This window comes from Phacochoerus africanus, chromosome 14, assembly GCF_016906955.1.
Source record: "Phacochoerus africanus isolate WHEZ1 chromosome 14, ROS_Pafr_v1, whole genome shotgun sequence".
Taxonomy (NCBI): Eukaryota; Metazoa; Chordata; class Mammalia; order Artiodactyla; family Suidae; genus Phacochoerus; species Phacochoerus africanus.
Window position 1 is genome coordinate 45,030,936 of NC_062557.1, and position 24,298 is coordinate 45,055,233.

At 53.6% G+C, this 24,298-nt stretch overlaps 1 protein-coding gene across 10 annotated transcripts in view; it reads right to left on the bottom strand.

The window, feature by feature from the left end:
• Positions 1 to 23,047, bottom strand: part of MYO18A (myosin XVIIIA) — a 97,818-nt gene extending 74,771 nt beyond the window's left edge. For 5 of the 10 annotated variants that reach the window (XR_007131826.1, XM_047757828.1, XM_047757827.1 and 2 more), the window contains exons 1-2: positions 22,965 to 23,047; positions 11,621 to 12,696 (exon numbers count right to left, since the gene is read on the bottom strand). Coding sequence is in view for 9 of the 10 variants with exons in the window: in XM_047757828.1 (XP_047613784.1) it covers positions 11,621 to 12,619 (999 nt within the window). In the remaining variant the exon portion in view is untranslated. The remainder of the gene's footprint in view (positions 1 to 11,620; positions 12,697 to 22,964) is intronic. The other 5 variants (XM_047757839.1, XM_047757838.1, XM_047757836.1 and 2 more) reach the window with 2 other exon arrangements.
• Positions 23,048 to 24,298: the final 1,251 nt, after the last annotated feature.

A 24,298-nucleotide genomic window follows, 5' to 3' on the forward strand; every position in this document is an offset into this window, starting at 1 on the left:
AAATGGGTAGGGAGGGAGGATAGGGAACCCTTTACAGTAGGGGCTCCCCTTTCAGAGGCATGGAGACAGCCTCTAAAACCAGTGGCGGGAGGAAGACACAGGGGCTGGGTGGGGACCCCAAGGCCCTGATAAAAACAGGAAAACTGTGCCTTCATCTGTCCCAGAAACCAAGTTGTCTGGCTTGAGGCCAGCCTTCCCCTGCACAGAGAAGGTGCAGAGCCTGTTAGAAGGACTGGACGCTGACAGCAGAAATGTTTTAGAAGGTTCTGGGTGAAATAGACAACCCAGACTAAATTCTGCTCTGGGGGTAGTGGGGGGCACGTGCCTCTTGTGACATTTCCAAGCTGGGTGTCCCGTCCCAGAAGCTGGTTCTGCTCCCCAGGTCAGGGCCAAGAAATGATGGGTGGAGGCAGGAAACAATAAAGGAAACTGGGAGAGGAATGAGACAGGCATCCAAGCGCCTGGGCGGGGAGGGTCCCCTCCCACCAGGAAGGGCGAGGGCATTCTTACCAAGCAAGGTGTTTGGGCTGGTACCCTCACCTTCTCCAAGCCTAGGCCTCGTTCCTGCCTGCCGCCCTCAACCTCGGCTAGACAAGAAACTGTGTCATTGTCCAGAAATCCCAACACCAGAAACAGGATCACTGCAGGCTGCCTGAGAAATGTGGGCTCTGCCAGGCAAAGCCAAGTGCTAAGGGGAATAAGGATGTTGGCTGGCCACTTGATTCCAGGAAGACGGCCCACAGCAGTCCCCCCAGGCTTCCCAGGCAGCGTGCCCAGTTTCTCTCTGGCCTCTATTGATCTTGTCGCACGGCCAAGTCAGTGGGGACTCGACCTCACCCTGTGCCTGGGTCCTTCAGGTAACCCAGCCTGCGGAGGAGGATACAAGGCTGAGTCCCTCGTGCCTACGGTGCAAGGCACACAGGCTCCCACAGCCTGAATGGCTCCAGGGAGGGCGAGAGAGAAGGTGCCAGCCCACCCGGGGAAGAAACTTCCTCTGCTCTGAGCCGGTGCTTCTGCACTTGGCCCCACGACCAAACAAGTCTGCAGATGGTGGGGGGGGGCGGGGGCGGATGCGGGCGGAACGAACAAGGACATTGTATCAGACCCCTCTCCTCCCCGCGTCCCCGGAGGGCCTCAAGAAACCCTCCGGACACTTTCTCCTTGATGCGATGGGTCTGGGCATGAAACCGGGTGTCACAGAGTCATGACTGTCTCATGCTGCCTGACAGCGCTGTCACAGCTTGGCTACTGGCCCACGCCACTCTGGGCTGAGAGCTATCTTTTTGCAGATGTCTTCTAGAGAAAGCACAGGCTCCTCCATCACATCTTGAGGTGACGTCTTCAGCCTTCCTCCTCCACAGGATCAAGCCCTCAGGATGACATGGAGCAGGTGCTCCTCAAGACCTTCCTACATCCCACCCTGATGGTGCCAAAGCGTGGGGGCCAAGCCCCCTGGTCCTGCCTACAGCCCAGAGCCAGGCCCCTCCCCACCACACCCCTCCTCCAGCCCTCTTCTGCCCAGAGTCAGGGGCAGCCTCGCAGTCCTGCTGCCTGAGAAGAGAGCCCAGGAGGTGTCCTGTGAGAACTCTCTCTCCCTGCGGGTACCCGCCTGCCACAGGGCCTGGCAGTGAGAGAAGCTGGGGAGGGAGGGAGGAAGTGAGTCAGCTCCTTGCAGAAAGGGGAATGGGAGGGAGGAGGCAGCAGAACTGAGATCAGAGGGCAGAGGGCACCGGGGCTCGAAAGGTCAGTAAGAGAGGGAAGGAACCAGGCCCTAGAGGTGTTGTGGGGCCCACAGAGTGGAGGACAGATACAGATGACAAACTCAGCAGTGCTACCTCCTGCCAAGGTTGGGTGGCCCCTATGAGCCAGAGAACCTGGGTCTGGCAGGCACAGCCCCACCTGGGGATGGAATCCAAGGCGGCTCCCCTTTCTGGCTCATGAACCGGCTGGAGGAAGTGAAGCCTGGTGGGGTACAGCCAGCCATGCTTCCTCCTCACTGAGGTGCAGTCTCTGGTCCCCAAGGCCTCCCACTGCCTCTCCTGAGCCCTGCAGCCCCAGAAGCCCAGGTTCCCCCTGGCCGGGCCCAGTGGGGTCACATATGCTGGCATCTCCCAGAGAGGATGGGAACTGAGCTCGGCCCCAAGGGCAGAGCAGCTGGGGCTGCCCCAGCATCTGCCCTGACCTCTCGGGTAGCCCCTGCCCAGGCGGGAGCTGTCCCCAGGCTCCAGCTGGAATCTGTCGCTCTGACTGGGAAAAATCTTTGCTGTGAAAATTCCCAGCCTGCCGACATTCCAGAACACAGGCAGCCCAGGGAAAGCAGGAGGGACAAGGGCGCCCTGAGCCCTGCCAGGCCACATTCCACCTCCTCAGAGACCTGCAGCCAGGAAGATGGGCACATTCCTCCAAGGTCCCCTGGGCTGGACATTGTGACCCCACGTGACCCTGAATCTGCTTCTCACCCACGCCTGATGCCTTCCTTGGGGCTCCCTCCTCCCAGAGCCCCTTCCCCAGGCTCCTGCTCCAGGCTGCCTGGAGCCCATCTCCCCTCCACTCCTGGGAGAGATGCTGAGTGAGTGCCCAGGTGCATAAGAAACAGAGTCACCGAGCACCAAGGACAGGAAGCAGGGAGGGTTCTGGGAACCAAAACTGAGCGAAATACCAGAACCTGGGCAGAGAGAATGGGAAACCAGTTCCTGCCTAGAGAACCATCTTCTTTCCTTTGACAGATAGCCACTGTTCTCAAGTGCTCCAGCATGGCCGAAATAAAGAAGGTGACGATTGACTCAAAATCTTTTTTTTTTTTTTTGTCTTTTCTAGGTCTGCTCCCGCAGCATTTGGAGGTTCCCAGGCTAGGGGTCCAATTGGAGCTGTAGCCGCCAGCCTACACCAGAGCCACAGCAACGCAGGATCTGAGCCATGTCTGCAACCTACACCACAGCTCACGGCAACGCCAGATCCTCAACCCACTGAGCAAGGGCAGGGATCGAACCCGCAACCTCATGGTTCCTAGTCAGATTCGTTAACCATTAAGCCATGACGGGAACTCCCTCAAAATCTTGATAAAAGCTATGAAAGAAAAGGATGAGGTGTAGACATGACATGGCCTAAGAGGACCAGGGACGGCTTCCCCCAGGAAACGATATGCAAAGCCAGGCCAGGGTGTATGAGGACACGAGGGTGGAAGAGGAAAAGCTTTAAAGGCAAAAGGAACAGCAGGGACTCTATGGCAGCCACCACCTGCGAGGCCGTCTGACAGGCTGGGCTCCTCACCTTTGTCCCACGGTGCACACTCGGCGACCATGTGTTCAGCCCCAGTGCAACAGAACAGGACCTGCTCTTGGTCAGAGGTGACATTCCAAGGATCCTGCGACCCCAAGTGCTACAGAGGTCAGTACCAGCATGTCAGCAAGAGCTAAAAAGGTGAGGGGGCAACGTGCCTGGCCTCCAGGACCTCTCAGGGGAGATGCGTAAGGTGCAAAAGACACCCCCACACACACCCGGGGGACCACACCCAAACTCGGCCAAACAGATGCCACTTCTCCTCGTAAAGGCTTCCCTCAGCCACCTTGTCTGACCTCGCCCTGCTCTCACAAGACCGAATCCGCCTGCTGCCGCCGGGGCTCACTTCCTCCGGCTCATCCTCGGGAGAGACAGAGAGCAGCTGTCACGCCCTCTGCAGCATATGCCCTCCACGAGTAGCCAGTCACTCCTGGCTTCCCCCTTCCTTCTGGAGAGGCGGCGTCTAGTGACAGGGCAGCAGGAATCAGAAGGCCGAGGCCTGGGCGGGGCAGTGGGTGTGTAAGGATCCCCGACACTGCCTCCCTACCCTGTAAGCATGGAGAGACAGCTCTCCCGCACAGAGGAAGGGCAAGGAGCTGATGCCTAAAAGTTCAAATCCTGCCCAGTCACTTGAGAGGCATGAAACTTTAGGCAACTTACTTAACCTGAACCTCTTGGTAATCCAATTTCCTCACGTGTGAAACGATGACTATACAACCTACTTCAAAGGTGCTGAGAAAATGAAGTGAATGAAATGAAAATGAAATGAATGTTTTAATACATGTAAAGCATCTAGAAGAGTGTCTGTGGAAAGCAGAGTGGACTCCGGCCACTGTTCTCGGCCTCGCCACTATGTTCATGCCCTTCCCTCAAGACATAGCTGTTTGGCTGAAGCTTTCCCAGATCAATGAGATACCACTCGGAGGCTGGTCCAAGCTACGCTCCGAACCAGGCGCCTTCCCGGCAGACAAACACCCTCAGCTCTTCCCAGCCCCCGAGTCTGCGCAGAGCGGCGGGGCCGAGCCAGGCCGGGGCAGAAGGCCATGCCCTGATTCTGAGGAACATATGGCCGGAGATTAAGGGCGCCAGAGTGGTGACCCAGGTCTAAGGAAATAGTTTCCCAACCAAACTAGAGCCAACAACTGAAAAAATAAGCGTAGCTGACACTACCCCCTGTATTTAACAGAACGGAAGCTGCTGCCAAACACCATGCAGGACTCTAGGGCTGGTGGGGGGCGGGGGGGGGGGGTGGTTGAAAGCTCCACTCCTTGGCAGTACCTGTCTGGCACAGTGGGCACCGACAGTGCTACGGATGCCTGGGGTACATCCATACCGGCTGCCTGGACTGACAAAGGAGGCGCCAGGCAGCCTGCCCAGGCAGCGGGGGTGCCCCCACCCCAACTGGTCACCGGTCCCCACCCCCACGATGCTGCTCTCCAACAGGCTCCAGTGAGCAGGATTCAGCAGCTTAGCGTAGTGGGGTGGCGGGAGCCCTGCTGGCAGGCAGCACGCGTGCTTGTGGTTTCTGGAAAATGCTGTAGAGATTTGCAGCATTTTTAAAATACTTGTGTTCCCACCCACCACACACCCCCCTTCACCCCACTCCTCACTCACCCCGAGTCCGAGTCCGGGTGTTTGCATGTCTGGTGTCTTCCAGAACCATTTCAATGTAAATAAGAGGGATTAGAAGGAAGAAGAGGACAAGGTGGCCAGGGGTATCAGGGTGGGCTGGAGGGGTTCTGGCCAGGGCCCACCTCAGTTGAGGCCCTGCCCACACACCAGGGCTGCAAGGCATGCCTGCAAAAACAACCGACGACCATGACATGCACCCACACCCGGTCCAATGTGGCCTGGGCACCGTGCCCACCACCCACGGGATGGCTGGCCAGGGCACTCTGGGGCTGTAGTTCGTCTAGCATCTCATTGAGGAAAAAGCAGAATGGTCCTCTGAAGACAGAAAGGAGACCTAGCAAAAAAAAAGTAACCTAGTCCCCCACTCTTTCCTGCTGGCCCCATGTACCCCACTAATCCAGGATCGATAACCTCCCAAAATGTTCCCAAAGACCTTTCACCCACCCGTTCTCACACTCCTGACCGGCCCACTCACTTCTCATCACCAAAATGACATGGTTTGGGTTCCCAAATCAGGGCTCTCACTTGGTGAGACTCTGGTGCCAGAGATGCCAGAAGCTGTGGCACAAAATGAAGTAAAAATTGCCTGGAGTAACATCAGGAAGAGAAGCATTCTAGAACGCTGAGTTCAGGCAGCACCCAGCTGCTCCACCACCACCTGAAGGCCCTGGGAAAGCCAACTGCCCGGGAACTGGCCTGACAGACCCAGAAGCAGCACAACTTTGACTCAAAGTCTTCCCTTGGAATCTGGCAGGCCCCACTCCTGACAGCACCCAGGGGTCCTGGAGAGAAGGGTGATGAGACTCATATTGTTTCCGCCCAGGGGTCTAGGGTTTCCGGTACAGCAAGGAGGCCCCTGCCTCCTCCCTGGACTGGCCAGTCTCCTGTGAGGCCATGGATGATCATGCCTGCAGAGCTGAGAAGCCAGGCTCCAAAAAGCTGGAAAGAACAAGAGAACACCCAGCATCCCATCGTTCCCTCCAGCTGACTGTCTGTCAAGACAGAGCTACAGTGAGTGTGGACAAGAGCGTTAGGAGTTCCACTGGAAAGAAAACCTGACAGGAGCAAGAACGAGAGGGCACGAGGATAGACTAAGAAGGCTGCAAAATTACCCTGAGAGAGACGGGGCAGAAGGAAGATACGTTCCTAAGCATTTACTACCTGCCAAGGTCCGCATAAGTGTCGTCATCCAGTACACAGACCCACTTCTCTTAGACAAAGATCCGCTAAGTGTGGTGCACAGAATGAAAAACAAGTCTCCTCTTAGCTTCAATCTCATTCTCTTCGGAGAAAACCACAGTTAGATGGATGTGCCTGCTCCCAAGATTTAGCCTTATCAAACTCTGGGAGGACAGAATAGCGTTTATAGAGCTCAAGGGGCACTGTCCCTCGGGGGCCTCTCCTGATTGCCACCCCTTCCCCTTGGGCAGAGCTGGCACTTCCTCCTTCCCATCCCACTGCACAGCTGTGATAACAGATATGGGTGCGGAGTTGCATTTCTTTACTCAGGTCTATGCTTCGCCAAGGAAAGATTATATTTATTTAATCTCGCTGTGCCCAGTACAGTACGGGTCCTTAAGCAGATGTCATTAAATGTTTAAGGGAATGAGCAAACTGAGGCTCAGAAAAGCTGGGTAACTTCAGTAAAACTCAAACACAGGTCTTTCTGGCTCCAAAGTGCACGCTCTTTACACTGTAACATGCTCTCTTGCAGATTCTCCGGAGTGTGGAGGTGGCCTGGATGCCTAGGACAACCCTGTGAGGAACCCCACAGCCCTGAAGCCTTTGAGTTCAAATCACAAGGTCTCGGGCACATGTCTGACAGCTCCAGAGGGCTCAGGAAGCTAGGCTTGACTGGGAGGGAGTGATAGGCCTTCCTTTAAACCCCCACCTCTTCCCCTCCACCACATCCTCAAAAGCTCAGGGAAACAGTGCTTTCTAGGTAGGGCTGGCTCCTCTGGCTCTTGGTGGCAGGGAGACAACCACATCAGCCAGGTGGGCTTGTGCGAGCTCCACAGAAGCATCCTATATTCCCAGACAACACATCTGTCCCACGTGAAGGGCCCACTGAGGATACAAACAGAAGGGACCAGCTCTCTCCTCTGCCAGGTCCTCGTTCCCACCAGGCTTCCACTTCTTATTTTTTAATGGCTGCACCCATGATATATGGAAGTTCCCAAGCCAGGGACTGAATCCAAGCTGCAGCTGCGAACTACGCCACAGCTGCACCAACACTGGATCCTTTAACCCACTGTACTGGGCCAGGGATTCGACCTATGCCTCCGCAGCGACCAGAGCCGCTGCAATAGGATTCTTAACCCACTGGGCCACAGCAGACACTGCTTCCACCACTTCTTAATGGGCATCAACTTTCCCACTCAGACCCATGGAACTGGAGGAAGGAATTTTGACCCAACTGGAGTTTTAAGATTCTCATCTTTACTAATACCTCCCCTAGTCTCACCAGCTTTAGTAACTCTGCCTTTAGAAAGCTTAAGAGTAACTAATCCAAAAACAGATGTCCCTAAAATATTTTCCCTAAGGAGCCAAGGAAAGAACTTAGCATCTTCCCTTAAACCTCGCAGTCACACTTGACTCCTCCTCTCTTCCTTCCCTGACACCAACAAGACTACACTGCACCCCAATGATCACAGCAACACGACGGACAGGGCCAAGACACGGAAGCAACCTAAATGTCCATCGACAGGCGAATAGATAAAGAAGATGTCGTACATATATGTAATATATGGAACATTAGCCACAAAAAGGATGAAATAAAGCCATTTGCAGCAACATGAATACAACTAGAGATTATCTTTTTTTTTGTCTTTTTTTGCCATTTCTTGGGCCACTGCTGTGGCGTATGGAGGTTCCCAGGCTAGGGGTCTAATTGGAGCTGTAGCCACCAGCCTATACCACAGCCACAGCAACACAGGATCTAAGCCGCGTCTGCGACCCACACCACAGCTCACGGCCACGCCAGATCCTTAACCCACTGAGCAAGGCCAGGGATCGAACCCGCAACCTCATGGTTCCTAGTCGGATTCATTAACCACTGTACCACGATGGGAAATCCTAGAGATTATCATATTAAGTGAAGTCAGACAAAGACAAACATCATATGATATCACTTCTAAGTGGACTCTAAAAAAAAATGATACAAATGAACTTGTTTACAAAACAGAAACAGACTCACAGACATAGAAAACAAACTTATGGTTACCAAAGGGGAAATGGGTGGGGAAGGATAAATTCAGAGTTTGGCTTTAGCAGATCCAAACTGCTATATATAAAACAGACAAACCACTAGGTCCTACAGGATCACACAGGGAACTATATGTAATATCTTGTAATGAACTATCGTGGAAAAGAGTCAAAAAGAACACAGAGACACACATTTTGCCGTACACCAGAAACACAAAATCTACTATACTTTAATTTTCAAAAATTAGAAAGACAACAGAGCCTACCTCAGCTACTGCTGTCTGAACCGTCTCTCCATCTCCGCTGCTTCCACCCATGTTCAGGCCTCCATCCAGTCTACTGAGATCACACAGCTGCTCCCGCACTACTCTGCCCACAGCGATCCCTGCTACGCTGGAAAGCATTCTCCAGAAGCGGCCAGAGGGATTTTTGAAAACCTGTTCCTATCACTCCCTAATTAAACTGCTTCACTGCCTCGGGCTGAAGTTCACATTCCCTAGCACAACTTATAAGGGCCTTGGCCACCGGGCCCCTGCTTGCCGGGCCCCTGCTTGCCGCTCCTGCCGCTTCTCTCAAAACTGTCCCCACGCTCTCCCTCAGTCCTTTTCCCCAAATGCGTCATTCTCTCCAACCTCCAGCCATTGACATGTGTCTTACAGCCGTCCTCGTCCTCCTCTTGCCTCCCCAGCACTCATCTCCTACCCCAAGGCCAGCTTTCCCTGACTCATTCCTGAGGCTGTGCTAGACGTCCCCCTTCTGCGCTCCCTAGGACCGCATCCTGGCCCCTGCCATGGAGCATCTCAAATGGCCCTGTTCTTGTCTGCTGCTTGACCATCTCTCCCACTAGGCCATGGGGCTGGGATTATGGGCTGCTCCCTGCTGGACCCCAGCACCTAGCACACAGGCAGTGCTTGACAAATGTTTAACAGATGGGTGAGTGGAAGAACTGACAGCAGAAGGCGGCTTCTCTCAGGCCAGCGGAGTGATTCCTATCAGGCCCCAAGCCTATCTCACTACTGGAGCTCACCCCTACTCCCAGTGGAACCCTGTCTAGCAGCTCCAGGGGTACACGAAGAAGGTGTGAGCCAAGCGTTCTGGACACACACCATGTGAGAAGGAAACCCAAGGGGCTGTCTCTCCCGGGAGCCTTCTGGAGAGGCCATGGAGGAAAGCCATGGGGCCTGGCCCCCATCTGTGAGCAGGAAGAGAGCAGATGGCTAACCAGTTCCCTCAGAGCTCCCTGGGGACAGGCAACGTGTGGACACAGTTGATGGATGGCCTGATGGGCAGGGCGGCCGCCAGGAGCTGTCCCTGTGGGACTGGAGTTGTCAGGATACCCCACCCAGGAGCCTGGGGGAGGCGGGAAGACTCTTTTCTTGGCCTGGAACTGGGATGAGAACTGCTGCCAAGAGAGGAGCAGGAGTAGGAGTGGGAGAGAGAGGAGATAGAGGACGAGAGCCGCAGAAGAGGCTGCAGGAGGCCCACACCAGCCCTGGGGCTGCCCCAGGAGGCTGGAATGCAGGCTCCGTCTGCTCCTCTCTGCCGTGGCATGAGTCCCCACCACCTACCCAGGTAGGGCCAGATACAGGCCTTCTCTGAACCCTGTTGTTCTGTCAGATGGCTCTAGGAGACTCACGAGGATGGGGCTTTCTAGTGTGTCCCCTGCCCGGTCCCCAGGTGGAGGAAGAAGTCCTCTGGGCACCAGTTGGGTTTGCCTCACAGGGGTGAGAATAAGCCAGCAGTTCAGGGATACCTGCTGCAACGTGGAATCCACAAGGGCCTCCAAAGCTAAGCCATCCACCTCCCCAGGGATGGGGTAACAGCAGCTAGCGGGGAGGGGAGAGTGGCTGGGAAACATGAGATGCCAGAGTGATCCCTGTGCTACAAAGACAAAGCTAAACAGCATCTGGGATGCCAGGCCCAAGGCCCCACAGAGGCCTGTGTTGTGGTTCAGCAGGGAGCTGGCAACAATCCCCGGGGGGATTCATTCTTTAAGAAGAAAATTCCATCTGTTAAAAGCCATGTTAGCCGGGTTGAAGGCACAGACACGGCAACATGCTATGATGTGCGCTTCTGAGATAAAGACCACTAAGCTGTGGTTCCCCGAGTTCAGTCTAGCCTGGTGGCTAGCACACAGTAGGTGCTTCATGTGGGTTTCTGGAATGAATGAGTCCACGTCCTTCCCTGGATTCCACGGCAGGCTCCCTCCCACTCACTACACTTTCCTGACCAGCAAAGCTACCTGACCCCATCAGCCCTGGGCTCAAGGAAGGTCAGGAACCCAACTCCCGTGCTTCCTGCCAGAGCCTAAGCCTGACGCTCCCAGGCCCTCCAGGGCAGAGATGCTGCCAGGCTGGAGAGCCATCTGAGCATCCACTTCCCCTCCCCGGAGAAAGCTAGGACCGGACTCTGCCTGCTTCCGCAGCATTTCCTCCCACTTCTGGCTTTGACACATCTGGCCAGTCACTTAGTGCTGAAAGGTCCTGGCCAGGCTATTGCAGTGGTCAGGCTGCAGGGACCAGATCTAGACGGTCCCAAAAGGCACAGCCGGGAGAAAGGAATGGCCAGAGGCCAACTTGTCCCTCATGCTACCGTCTCTACGCGGAACATTCCAAACCGACATGTAGCCACCCTGCCCAAAGTCTCCTGGGGTCTGAGATCTCCATCCCCCTAGAGACCTGCTCAGAATCTAATCTCAATCTCTTCTGCTCCTCTGTGCCCTCTTCCACTGCTGCCTTATGTGGGCAGGATAAGAGGTGGGATCTCAGGGACAGTCAGGTCCGATTATCTCTGTAGGCTTGATCCCTGTCGCCTCTCCAGGGCCATGTTTTTTCTCCTTCCAGGAGGAAATAAAGATTCTTGGAGCCCAAGTAATCTTTATAAACAGATCCGGTCACTCCCCCGCTGAAAAACCTATGAGGGTCCCATTTCACTGGGATAAAATCTAAACTCCCACAATTATTTACAAGGTCCCCCATGATCTGGCCCCTGCTTATCTCCGCAACCTTACCTGGTATTCAACTCCTCACTCACTTGGGGGTAAAAGGAGGCCTGAGGTCACCGCTCTAGGAACTGCCAAAGCAGCTGCACATCACGGATGTTCCATGTGAGCCCTGATTTAAAATACTTTTTCACCTCCGATGTCTAAATAATGAAAATTCTACATTTGGTCCAGATACCAGACTGGACTAATAATAGTCCAGACGGTCTCATATCTGGAAGTGGCACATGTGAGCCTCTACGCCCTAACTTAGGGCTCAGGGAAAGGAACACACCCTTGGACCATGATGCATATATCACCACGTATCACACCCGCTGGGGTCACTCGTCCCCAGGGGCCAGGTAAGTTGTCCTGGAGCTCAGGGAGTGGCATGGCTTCACCATTCACTCGTTACGCTCTAATGACAGCTCTTGAGTACCCCAACCACCCACCCAAAGTAGAATCGCAGGAGATGCCAACATGCCCAACCCCTGCTCACCCCCAGCTGCCCCGACACACACTCACATGGGCTGGCTCCCTGCGGGGTCCCTCGCCACTCCGCAGCCAGCTCCGGCTCAGCTCGCTGAGCTCCGGGATGGGCTGCACCTTGAGCCGCACGCTGTCCCCGGACTGCCGGATCATCTCCACGATCTCATCCCTGGACTTGCTCTCCACGTTGTGCCCATTGATCTCCACCAGGCGATCACCGGGCACCAGCCCCAGGGCCAGGTCCTTGGTGCCTGCACCAGGCTCAGCAAAGTGAACCACCCTCCGATAGGCCTGGCCCTCGGGGCCCCGATCCAGCATGGTTGTGCGCCGCAGGGAGAAGCCAAAGTCCCCGGTGGGTCGCCGCTGCAATTCCAGCTCCCGGAGGGCAGGGGGTGGCGGGGGCATCACGGGGGGCAAGCGCAGGTCGGCCGGGAACCTCTTAGTTACCAGCTCAGGGACTCGAGACCGAGGTCCCGGCCGAGGGATGCCTGGGCCAGGATGCTGCGTCAGCTGGCCCTCTAGAGTCCGCACCTCCACCTGCGGAGACGGGGCAGCAGAGTGCTCGGAGGGCGTGGAGGTTTCTGACGCGCTCTCATCCCGGCTGCGCTGGGAGAAGGAGAAGCGCTTGACAATCATCTGTGAGTTCTGCTTGGCCAGGGAGCCGAACTTGGCTGCCCGCTGCAGCACCGAGCCACGTAAGCTGCCTTCCTCACCCTTGAGGTCATCGCTGGAGCTGGCTGTGCTCAAGTGGCCTGAGTCCAGGATGACGCTGCCCCTGTTGCTGTCCGAGTCGATGTCCGTCAGGTGCAGGTCGGAACCGCTGGCCACCTTGATGGGGATGGGGTTAGAGATTTCCAGGCGCGTCTTAGAGTCCCGCTTGGAGGAGCGGTTCAGGTTGAAGAAGCCGCGTCGCAGGCCCATCTCTTCCAGGCTCCGCAGCTCTGCCGCTGACATCCGCTCCTTCTTCTCCTTCTTCTCCTTCTTCTCCTTCCGCCCGCCATCTCTGTCCTTGTCTTTCTTCATCAGGTTAAACATGGTGGGGGTGCTGTGTTTAGGGGCACACTCCCCAAGGATTATGAGTGCTTAGCACAGGGCCTTGGTGCCCCACCTTGCTGCTGCCAACAGAAACAGGAGAGAAAGGTTACTCCAGCAGAGCCTCCTTCTGTGTCTCCAGTCCAGACATGGCTGACTCATGAGTGGCCACCCTTCACTGAGTGCCAGCTATGTGCCAGGTGCCCTGCTTTACACGATACTGTCTCAATTAAGTTAATCTTCACCACATTGCTATGGGTTGGTCTATCACTATCCCCATCTTACAAATAAGGAAACTTGAGGTTTAGATAAGGTTATAAAAGCCCAGACTCCAGCAGTTCCCGTGGTGGCTCAGTGGGTTAAGAACCCGACATAGTGTCTGTGAGGATGTGGGTTCAATCCCTGGCTTCACTCAGTGGGTTAAGGATCCTGCATTGCCACAAGCTGCGGTGTAGTTTGCAGATGCAGCTCGGATCCGGTGTTGCTGTGGCTGTGGCGTAGACCAGCAGCTGCAGCACTGTCCAATTCGACCCCGAGCTGGGGAACTTCCACATGCTGCAGGTGCAGCCCTAAAAAGAAAACCAAACAAAACAAGCCCAGGCTCCAAAGTCTATCATTTCCTGTAATCCCTGATAGATCCAGGCTTAGGTGTGCATGGCAGTGGCCTCTGGGAGATCTATCCTCCTGGCAAGAAGCCACCATCAAGCCAACTTGGGACCCGACTTAAGATTCAAACACAAAGTTAAAAGGGACCATCACAGCCAATGTCCACTGAGGCAACACACATCCCATGCTACTGGGCTCTTTCTTAAGCCTGTTATCCCTAGAGCAGCAGCCTGACCCACTGCCTGACAGAAGACCTTGGAGAACCAACACTTATTTAATGCCAGGCACTTTGCACACACTATCTCACTTGAACCTCACAGCACCCCTGCAAGGTAGGTATCATTATCTGTACAAATGAGAAACCAGGGCTCAGAAAATTAAGTCTACGTTGTCCCACAGCTGAGTGGCAACCGCAGAATTCAATGGCACATGTTTTCTTTCTAGGGCCTGGGCGCCCGAAGTGAAGCAGGGAGGGCAGTAAGGGGAAGCTCCAGACGGAACAGAGGGCAAACAGCTGCAAGGTGGGGGTGGAGGTGGGCTCTGCTGCATAAACAGGATCCTGAAAAACTCACATCCTTTTCCCCAGACCAATACCTAAATATAGCCTCGGGAAGAAAGTTGTGGCAGCCTGAGAGAAAAACCCAGCTTCGGGCTTGTGTGCCTATGGCGCCGACCTACTCCCAGCCCCAGGCACACCCGACTGGGACTGACTGGGACTGGACCGCCAAGAGTCTGGTGGGGGTGGAGTGGAGAGAGCCTTCCTTGTTCTAACCAGCAGGGAACAAGAAGTAGGCCATACCACCTAATTAGAAATTAAACATGATTTTTTTTTCTCTCTCCATGAAGGCCTCCTTAAAAAAAAAAAAAGATAAAAAGAAACAGGCAAAATTAATGGGGTTTGTTTGTTTTTGTCTTTTTAGGGCCACACCCACAGTATATGAAGGTTCCCAGGCTAGGGGTCTAATTGGAGCTACAGCTGCCAGCCACAGCCACAGCCACAGCAACTCGGTATCCAAGCCGTGTCTGACCTATACCACAGTTCGTGGCAATGCAGGATCTTTAACCTAATGATCGAGGCCAGGGATCAAACCCGCATCCTCACAGATCCTAGTCAGGTTCATTAACTGCTGAGCCACAAAGGGAACTTCCAGGTGAAATTAACTTTAACAGTATACTTTTTAAAAAAGTTATAGTAAAGTTGGTTTACAATGTTGTATTAGTGACAATGTACTTTATTTAATGTAAACATGACCAAAATATTGTCATCTCAACATGTAATCTACATAAAAAATACTTGGATAGTTTACATTCTCTTTTCCACATTGTCTTTGCAATCCAGTGTGTGTTTTACAATTAGAGCGCATCTCAGTTCAGACAAACAACATTTCAAGTATTCAACAGCCCAGTGAAGCTTGTGGCTACTGGACGGGGCAGTGCAATTCTAGAGAAATCTTGAGTTGCAGAGCATAAGCAAAGGGTGGGAAATCTGGCCTAGTCGCTGGCTCCCCGTGGTCCTAGCAGGCACCCTTCTCCAGCTCTGACCTCAGTTTCTACCTGGTAAAACAAAGTTCCCTCTGAACTTTTTGGTTTTTGCTGCACCCAGGGCATGTGGAAGTTCCCAGGGCAGGGATCAAACCTGCATCACAGCAGTGACCCAAGCCACCACGGTGACATCACAAGACATCAACCCCACTGATCCACATGGGAACTCCACTTTTTGGTTCTTAATGACCTCTGTACAGTATGCAGGAGTAGAAAGACAGGAAATCTATGGCCCGAGAATACAAAGCCAGGGATAGCTGTGGCCAGCTGAGCCTGGACTGATTTGGGGTTGGGGAATGCCTGGCAGCAGGAAATCTCTCTTCAAGGCTCTACTTTAACATCGGGGGTCTCTCCTACTGCTCCTGAACATGGATGGGGGTGTGGGCAGACCTACCATATACCAGGAGGTGGGCTCTTTGGCTGGCACTGCCCACTTTACCTCTCACTCCTCACTACCTGCACTCTCTTAAAAGGCTGGCTTAGAAAATGACTCCGGGGTCCCTGTGGAGGAAATGAAGAAAGAAACCTACCTTGAAGACTTGGGGGAACCAACCAGTATCTCAGCCTCATTCCAACCATAGAGAACCCAAGTGCCTCCAATACCGTCCCACCAAGTCACCTTTGATGGTCTCCAATTCTCACTCTGCAATCCTTACCCAATCCGGGCTCTTTGCTGGGGGCTAGATATCTGAGCAGTATCAACAGAAAACAGCCCTCAGAAGTCTAGAATCTTTGGGATGTCTCAGCAAAAGCTTGCCCCTCACTGGCACTGCGGCAGGCAGAAACAACGGTCGCAGCAGCAGCACAGGAGGACAGTGCCGGCAGGAAATGTTAGATCTGGTATTTGGCCTGGATCTGCCAATAAATCGCTAGGGGACCTTGAGCCTGTCACTTTGCTCAAGGTTGGACTAGATGACCTCAGTCTCTTCTGGTTCTAACATTCCAAATATCTAAGTCTCTTGTGGACACAGGTTACTTATTAACTTTCTGCCAAAGTCACCCTTCTCATCCTGACCCTGGGGTCTCTGGAGCCTGAGTCCCCTTCAGTCCTTCCCTCATCATCCCTCTCCTGTCACTGTTATCTGCACAATCACAAGGGACCCCTCCAATTGCCAGGCCCGTTTGTGGCCTGGGTTCTCTCCTGTACCTACCACAAGTCTAGAGCTACCTGCAACCTCCCCCTCTGGGGTCAGACCTACAGTGTAGCTATAGCTATGCTTCTCAGCACCAAATTCGTCAGAGGCCTGGGCTCTGTCAACTTATAGACCTCGGACTCGCCAGCATCGGCCGTCCTCAGGTCCAGAGTCTCCAGCAGTGATGAATCACTACCTCCTCACTCTCCATTCTAGGATGCAATTTCTACCCACCTTCCTCTCATCTTTTATCCCCTTCAGTGAAGGGAACCTTGTAGTTTTTCTGATCTCCTTCTCTGCCTTTCATTCCTCACCCTAATTTTAAGTGGAGGGAAGGTATATATATATATATATATATATCCCTAAATCATCTTGACCCTGCTATCCCCCAAATCAGAGCAAAGTACTATTGACTCAGGCAACCCAGTTGCTTTATTACTTTAAGATAGAAAGCATTTTGAGGGCAAGGACCATTCAATTCAAATACACATCTATCAGTTCATCAACAGGAGAAACAATTTACATATTCACTTGATGAACTACTACTCAGCAATACAAAGCAACTACTGATACACACAACAGGGATGAATCTCAAAACACCAGTTCAGTACCTGAAAAGGAAGCCTTTGACATACTGGTATGGTATTAGCTATATGAATCTCTGGTATAGGCACAAGTAACCTATGGTGAGAAAAAACCCCTCACCTCTGGGTGGTTATCTCTAGAAAGTGGAGGCAGGGTTGGGTAGGAGTGGGGACTGCCTGAGAAAGACCTGAGGGAACTTTCTGGGGGTGATTTTCATGTTACATAAGGGACAGATGTATACATTTGTCAATAGTCATCAAACAGCGCACATAAGACTAGTGCATTTCATTGTGTGAAATATTCATGCAAAAGAAAAAAAGAACTACAAATACTGACCTCTAGTTAATGATATGTATGCTAAAGTACTGGGGGCAAAGCATATTGATGTCTGCAATTTACTTTGAGATGCATCCAAAATGTAAGATGGCTTGATGGCTGGATCAAGGGATAAAGATGTGATAAATAAGGATAGTAAAATGTTCATAGCAGAATCTAGGAAGGGGGTATTCACTGAAAAACTCTAACTTTTCTAAATGTTTGCAGAGCTTTGTAATAAAATGTTGAGGGAGAATATGTATTTGTCAAGCACCTTTTAAATACAAGGAATCAATAAAATTCATGAAAGAGTTTAGGCTTCAAATGTCAGGTAACAAAAGGCGAGAACAAATTTGAGTTAATAGCAACGCAATCTTGGGCAAGTCACTTGAGATCTCTGTGCCTCCATTCTATTTTTTTTAATAGAGATAATAGTACAATCACATAAGACATGGGAATCAAATGAAATATGTATTTAAGCCCTTCATATAATACCTAACCCAGAGTAAGTAAGCCCTCAAGAATGGTACCCAATAGTAGAAGGGCACATCTAAACAGGGTGGCAGAGGGGATACTAAAGCATACAAACCACTATCAGCACCAGTATGACTAAAATAAGTGTAGACATACAATCATAATGCTGGACAGGACCAGTGGGGTTTTGTTGTTGCTGGTTTTTTTTTTTTTTTTTTTTTTGTCTTTTTAGGGCCGCGTCCACAGCATATGGAAGTTCCCAGGCTAGAGGTCAAATCAGAGCTATAGCTGCTGGTCTACGCCGCAGCCACAGCAACACTGGATCCTTAACCCACCAAGCAAGGCCAGGGATCAAACCTATGTCCTCATGGATACTAGTCAGATTCGTTTCCACTGAGCCACAATGGGAACTCTCAGGACTGGTGTATATAGAAAGTAAAGCCCAAAGTGAGGAGAATCCACTGAGCATGTGACCAAGTTGGACCACACTGGCTCAAGTCCACAGGCCCCATACAAGTACTGCCAAGATAAGGACAGGCAACTCATAGATGCTGAAATACCAATGGCCAAGAAACACAAACCAGGATTCAGCCTCGGTAATAGTCACAGACATGTCAAATAAAACAGAGCTATCCAATGGTCACTTAGCAGTTTAATAAATACTACTAAGATCAATAGCATCAATCAGTTAGAAGTAGGGCAGGGTGTCTCATATGTGTTGTCGGGATATAAATTGATGTAAGGAAAGCAAGTTTGTGGTACCTATGAAATATTTAAAGGTACATATCTTTGACAGGGCAATTCCATTTATAGGAGGACATCTATAGATAGATTCACACAATAAACATGGCTAACCTTGGCATTATTTGTAATAGCAAAATTCTATCAATAGAAATGTCCATCACTAGAGGAATAGCTACATTATAGAACTAGACAGTTATTTAAATGAATGAGGTAGATCTGTATATACTGACTTGGGAAGATATACTATATTATACTATACTGTTAAGTATACTATACTATACTGTTAAGTGAAAAAAAAAAGTTGCCAGAGAGCATATAAATTTGACTAAAAATATGTGTGTGTATATATACAGATACACACATGCACATTATGTACAATATTTGCATATGCATAGAAAAATGTGTGCTCTGAGGACAAGATAAGGACGGTTGAAGGGTCAAAGCAAACTTGTGTTTTGTATATTTGTTTTAATTATTTACAGTGAGAATATTTAGCTGGTAGGGGTGTGTGTGTGTGTACACTTAAGTCTAGGGGTTTTTGATAGTGACATTATGTATAATTTTTCTTCTACTTTTCTTCATGTTCTTTATTTCCCATTGGAAAAAACTTTTATGAAATCCTATTTGTGTAAGTTGTAAGTAGTAAACTCTAAATACATATATAAAATATTTACAAAAGCTTTTACAAAGTAGTCTGGAAAGATCCATTATTCAAACAAAATGGGTGATTTTCTCTGTGGAGTAGTAGCAAAGGGGTGTTAACACTTCAGCTTTCTACCTAGTAGACTTGCTACAAATTGAACTTTTTTTCTTAGCACGTGTTACTTTTGTGATTTTAAAGATCAAAAAAAAAAAAAAAAAAGAACTAGCAAAGGTTTGATAAAGTAGTAGTAAGCCATCCATTGAGCATTAAAGCTGTAAACAGCTTTGCAGTGGCAAGTTCAAAGCTTGCCATCTCAGGCTTTGAAAAGTTTCAGTGACTTGGGGGACTTGGTTAAAATAGATCTCACTGATGTCTTGTGGCTTTAAGTGGGGACAGATTTAATTGGGTCACCCTGCAGCTGGCAAAGTAGAAACCCCAGGAAATGGAAACTATAACGTTAGAATCCCAAGACACGGGCGCCCAGACTTGGCTGCTGTGGATGGATTCTTAAAACCGTCAGGGCCCCCACCCCCACCCCCGACCACACTCATAAATAAATACAAAGGAAATACTTTCCCAAGAGGGCCGGCCTCTCTCCCTTGGCCTCTGACCTCCCTGAGCGGCCGTTTCCTAGGGCCCCGAGGCCTCCGTGGGGCGCTGGCCGGCAGGCAGAGAGGATGCTCGAGCGGGCGGCCCAGTGAGGCTCGCCCGGCACCTGGCCCGGCCCGGCGCGGCCCACGCGCGGTGACGCCCGTGGGGGGGGCCGCCGCGGAGCTTCTTCCCGGCGGTCCTGCTGAGCTCCGGTGACTCAGCGCCAGGTCACCCGGAGCTTATCTGGCTCCAGGTGCGCTCACTCACTCGTCTGCACGCTTCTCACATGACATCAGCCGGCCCGCCCGCCGCAGCGCCGGGAGGCCAGCGGCCCTCCGCACCTCCGGGCAGCCGGGCCGCGCAGCCGCAGCCCCGCGGCGCCTTGGCGGCGATAGCGTCTCCCCTGGAACGCGGCAATCCCGCGGGCCCCGGGAGAAACGAGGGCGGGCAAGGGGCCAGCAGCCCGGCCGGGTCCCCGCGGCTCTTCCAGGCGCACCTCCCCGGCCGCCCTCGGGGCGCCTTCCGAGCGAGGCTCGAAGATCGCAGGCGAAGACCCCGACACCCCACCGTCGGTGTGACCTGGGGCAAGTCCCGTCCTCTCTCAAGGCTTCAGCTATTTCAGCTCCAAAACCCCATGGGCCTTTGCTGAAGAGGTATTCTGCTCAACCACAAACCGCAGGTTCTAATCCCGCTCTCCCTCTGATGTGCTGTGTGACCTAGAGCCCATCGTCCAACATCTCTAAATACCAGATAATAATAAAAATAATTCCCTGTACGTGACGATAAAGTACCTGGCTGAGAGAAAGGGCCCCGGGCCGAGTAAAATGTCAGTCCACAATTTAAGCCACTGCCTGACTGTAATTTGAAATGTCAAGGGAATGTGGATAATTTACAAGCCACACAATTCCTACCTCAAGAGAAAGGGCAGGAAGGGGCGGGGAGCAGCACTTTCCAGGTCTGCTCCCCACATTTCCCAATCCAGTTCCCACCACGACACCACTCCACCCTCTAATTCAGGCTGCCTCAGAAAATGATGGGGGGGTAAGGTGCAGCAAGCAGATCTTAAAGAATCCTGGGGCTTGACCTAAAGCACAACTTAAAAGCTCCATCAAGCCCCCCAAACCAAGTCCTGGGGAAACCTGTGAATCCTATCCCCTCAAACCTTTAAACTAATCAGGTCAGAGCCCCCTCAGCTTTACCCACCACACCCAAGAGAGACCTAGGATAAGGCCTGGGGCCCTGGGCCATGAACAGGACCCTGCTCACATGGATGTTCCGGCTCCAGTCTGTGGTGTCCTCTCCAGGTAAGAGAGATCTGGCTGGGGACAGACCTCTGGCTGAGAAGGAGTAAGAACAGCCCTGCTGCCCTAGAGACCTGTGACACAGCAAGTCCGGAACAAGGCTTCCAGGCTTCCAGCAACTCCCAGCTCCACCCGAGCAGGGTGGATTCTCCCTTTCACACAAGCCCCAGTTCTGCCCCTCCCAGGCCACCTTCAGGTACCTGCTCCTGGGAGACCCTGGATTTTCAGGCCCAGTTTCTGAAGACACATGCACCCCTCAATGAGCAGCCTCAAGCTAGGCCAGTGAAGGGGGCTTCTGGAAACAGGTTGACTGCCCTCACTGCCCAGGCAGTGAGGTTGAGGAACCAGGCAGGAGTCAGGAAAGGTGCAATCCACCTGAAGGCTTCTGAGGACAGCCTGGGGCACACACCCTGGCACCTGAGCCAGACCAGGAGAGAGTAAACAAATGAGATACTCAGAGCTGCCAGGTCATCAACTGTTCAAAGCTCAAAGCTCCCACAGGAAGTGACCATCAACATTCTAGCCCTCCCTCGCCCCGTTCCACTCCCACCTGTGACCCTTCCCGTTCCCCTAGCCCCCTAACACAATAGCTTCCCCAAGCATCTTCCTGGAATTGAGGCCCCAACTCCAATGTTTCCAACTCCAAGTGGATGAGTACGCCTCCACCCGAGGCTATATATAACCAGTCATGTCCAGCCACCAGGAGGAGGTTTCCTGGAAAGTCCTCATCACAAAAGGACAGAGGGGAAGCTGAGGAGGTTGCAGGCCATTGACAAAGAGCCTGTGAGGTCTGTCCGGAAGCCAGAGACCTCAGGAGAGCAACTTTCAATATCCCTAAATAGAAAGTAGCCCCTGAGCAAAGAGGGTGGGGAATGTAAGGTTCTGCCTGCCCATTGCCATGACAACAGGATACCAACCAACCCAAGAAAAGGGCTCCAGACCTGGCGAGCATATGGAAAGGCAGCTTGAGCCTCTAGATTCAATGTCTGGCTAAGGTGATCTTCCTCTCAATCGCCTGGACGCCCTTCTGTCCCTTCCAGCATGGCCCCAGTGTATACACACTGGGCAGTTCGCTCTCTGCGGGGAGATTTACTAGGCCTCCTCAGCCAGAGACATGGCGAGCACTCCAAAAAACAAAAGGAACCCATGTAAATCATGGGCAAGGCGAAGGGGGGAGGGAATCCAATTCCATAATTTGGGGGGAACCATCTGAGGCAAGGAAGGCCCTAGGCAGGAAATCTCCTCAGGAAGCATCATTCCAGGCCTCCCTACACAAACACAAATCATGAGGACACTGCCAAGCACATGCCCTATTAGCCAAGTGACCAGGCAAAAGGCGTACCGTTTACAAAACCAACCGGCAGCCTCCGCCATCCTCACCCTCCCCGCCAGCTCATTCTGGCCGGCAGCCTTTCCAACTAATCAGCAGGACACATGTGCCTTGCAACAGGGTGACACCCCCATCCCCCACCCCACCCCCAAACAAAGCCCCAATGTGTGGTGTGTCCCTGCAGGCCTTATCTCAGCCAGGAACAGGACCCACTCCTCACCAGGCTTGGTACCAGCAGCACCCCCAACAGGGGGTGGGGGACAGCGAACCTTACCACCTCCCCTTCCCATTGGCGAAGCGACTGGCATGACAGGTTCGCAGGGCGGGGCGTCGGGGCCGTCTCTCCCAGAGGCCTGGGGCGGGCGGTCCGACCTTCCCACACGCACCCCACCCCTGGGCAGGGAAAGGAGAGGTGAGCAGCCAGTCACAGGGGACAGCCTGCACGCCCCAATTCCCAAAGCCTACCGTTCACCCACCCACCCCCACCTTCTGTCCCACGGGGAGGGGGCCAGGGAAGCAGGGTCTCCATTGTTTTGCCAGCTGTCTGGCAGCTGCTCCTTTGAGAGGAGCCCAGTGTCGGCCTGGCAGTGAAAGGGTGAAGGCCGCTGGGAGGGATAAAGGACTCGGTGGAGGTGCTCGCCTTCCCCGCTGCCTTCCTCGGAGCCTCGGTCAGTCGGTCCGTCCGGGGGGCCTGGGCCTGGCCCCTAGAACCCCCTTACCCGCCAGACTGCAGCCGCCACCCCGCAGCTCGGGGCCAGCTGGGCTCCCCGGAGCCCCAACTCCCTCAAACCGAAGGCCACCCTGACCAGCCTCCCCGCGCCCCGCGAGCCGGCAAAGGGGGCCGGAGCCCATCCTCCCGCCCCCTTCCCGGTCGGCCCCGCGCCCCCGGAGCCGAGCCGCGCGGCGCGGCCAGGGACCGGAGCCGGGAGTCCGGGCCGCCGCTTCCAGGGGACAGGGGAGGAGGAGGAGCCGGCGGGCCGCGCCGCCCGCCCGCCTTCCCGGCCCGAGCCCGCCCCGCCGCCCCCACCCCCGTCCCCGGGCCCGGCCCGCCACCGAGCAGCCGCCCCCGCTGCCCCACACTCACCGGCCGCCGGAGCCCGCCGGGCAGGCAGCAAGAGCGGAGAAGCGGCATTCAGCGGCCCCGGCCCTGTCCCGGCAGGAGCGCAGCGCGGCGCAGCGCAGCACCGCCCCCCGCGGCCGCGCGAGCCGAGCCGAAAGGGAGCCCCCTGCTGCCGGCTCCGGGGAAAAACGGCCGGCCTTCCTGGCAGTGCCTGGGCTCGCCTCCAGACAGGGCCAGGAGGGCACCGGGCGCTGCCCTGGAGACCTCTGTCCGGGTCCGAGAGGCCCTGCCTGGAGGTCCTGTCTGCACCGTGCCCTGGAGGCTGCTGAGCGCACCCAGGGCATGCACCAGAGTCATTCTGAATGCCTGGAACAGGCTCCGTCCGGGGCGGGCACTGATGGGCTATGTCCAGAGGGCGCTGCCCAGGGCAGTGCTGTCCAGGGAGAGCAATTGAGTCTTGCGGGCCACATCTTCCCAGGGTGGTTTTGCCGAGGCAGACACAGGGCGCTGCTGGAGGGTGCCAGATGGCCTAGTCCAAAGCAGTCCCTGCCTGGTGTGTCCAAGGTAGCCCTGGCAGAATGTACTCCCCGAGGTGGGCACAGGCTCCTGGTGGCCTGGTCTGAGAGAGCCCTGCCTCAGGTGAAGCTACCTAAGGGGTGAACCAGGGCCCAGTGGACAAAGCCATAAGTGGCACGCACTGCCCCAAGAGTCCAGCAATGCCAAGATTAACAGCTTTCAGAAGCTCTTTGGAATGAGGTTTGTCCCGGGGTCCCTTATGTCCTATAAATATAGGGGGGAGCTGCTCTACCCAGTAAAAAGGAATTTTAGACTCTCCAGAAAAGGCCAGAGGGAGAGGCATTTAGGGACCAGACCTCTAAGAAAAATGCTACGTCCTGCGCTTGGAGAGCAGAGAGGGGTGAGCACTTCTACAAGCAATGTCCATACTGAAGGGAGGATGGACATTTCTTCCAGAATGTGGAAGAAACTGAGTGGAGTGGTGCAGTAGCGGACAAGAGCAGCTACCTCCGTGAACAGTCAAACCAGGAACTTTTCCAGGCAGGGGCGGCCCAACCTGACACGGAAAAGTCCAAGTGAGGGGGCTCAGAAGCCAAGAGCTAAGTCAAAGCTGGGAAATCCTGCGGATTAGACCACACCCAGAATGCGCATTCTGGATAAAGGAGGAGCATGCAACCCAAACTCAATTCAGCACATTTTTGCCGAGATCCTGCTAAGTGCCAAGTGCAGCACCAGGCAGGCGTCCCTAAGGGAAATGGAGATATCAGACTTGGAGCCTCTCTCCAGGGAACTCACATGGAGGGAGTCTGCAAGGAACTTTGCAGTAAGATTACCTCGCTGTG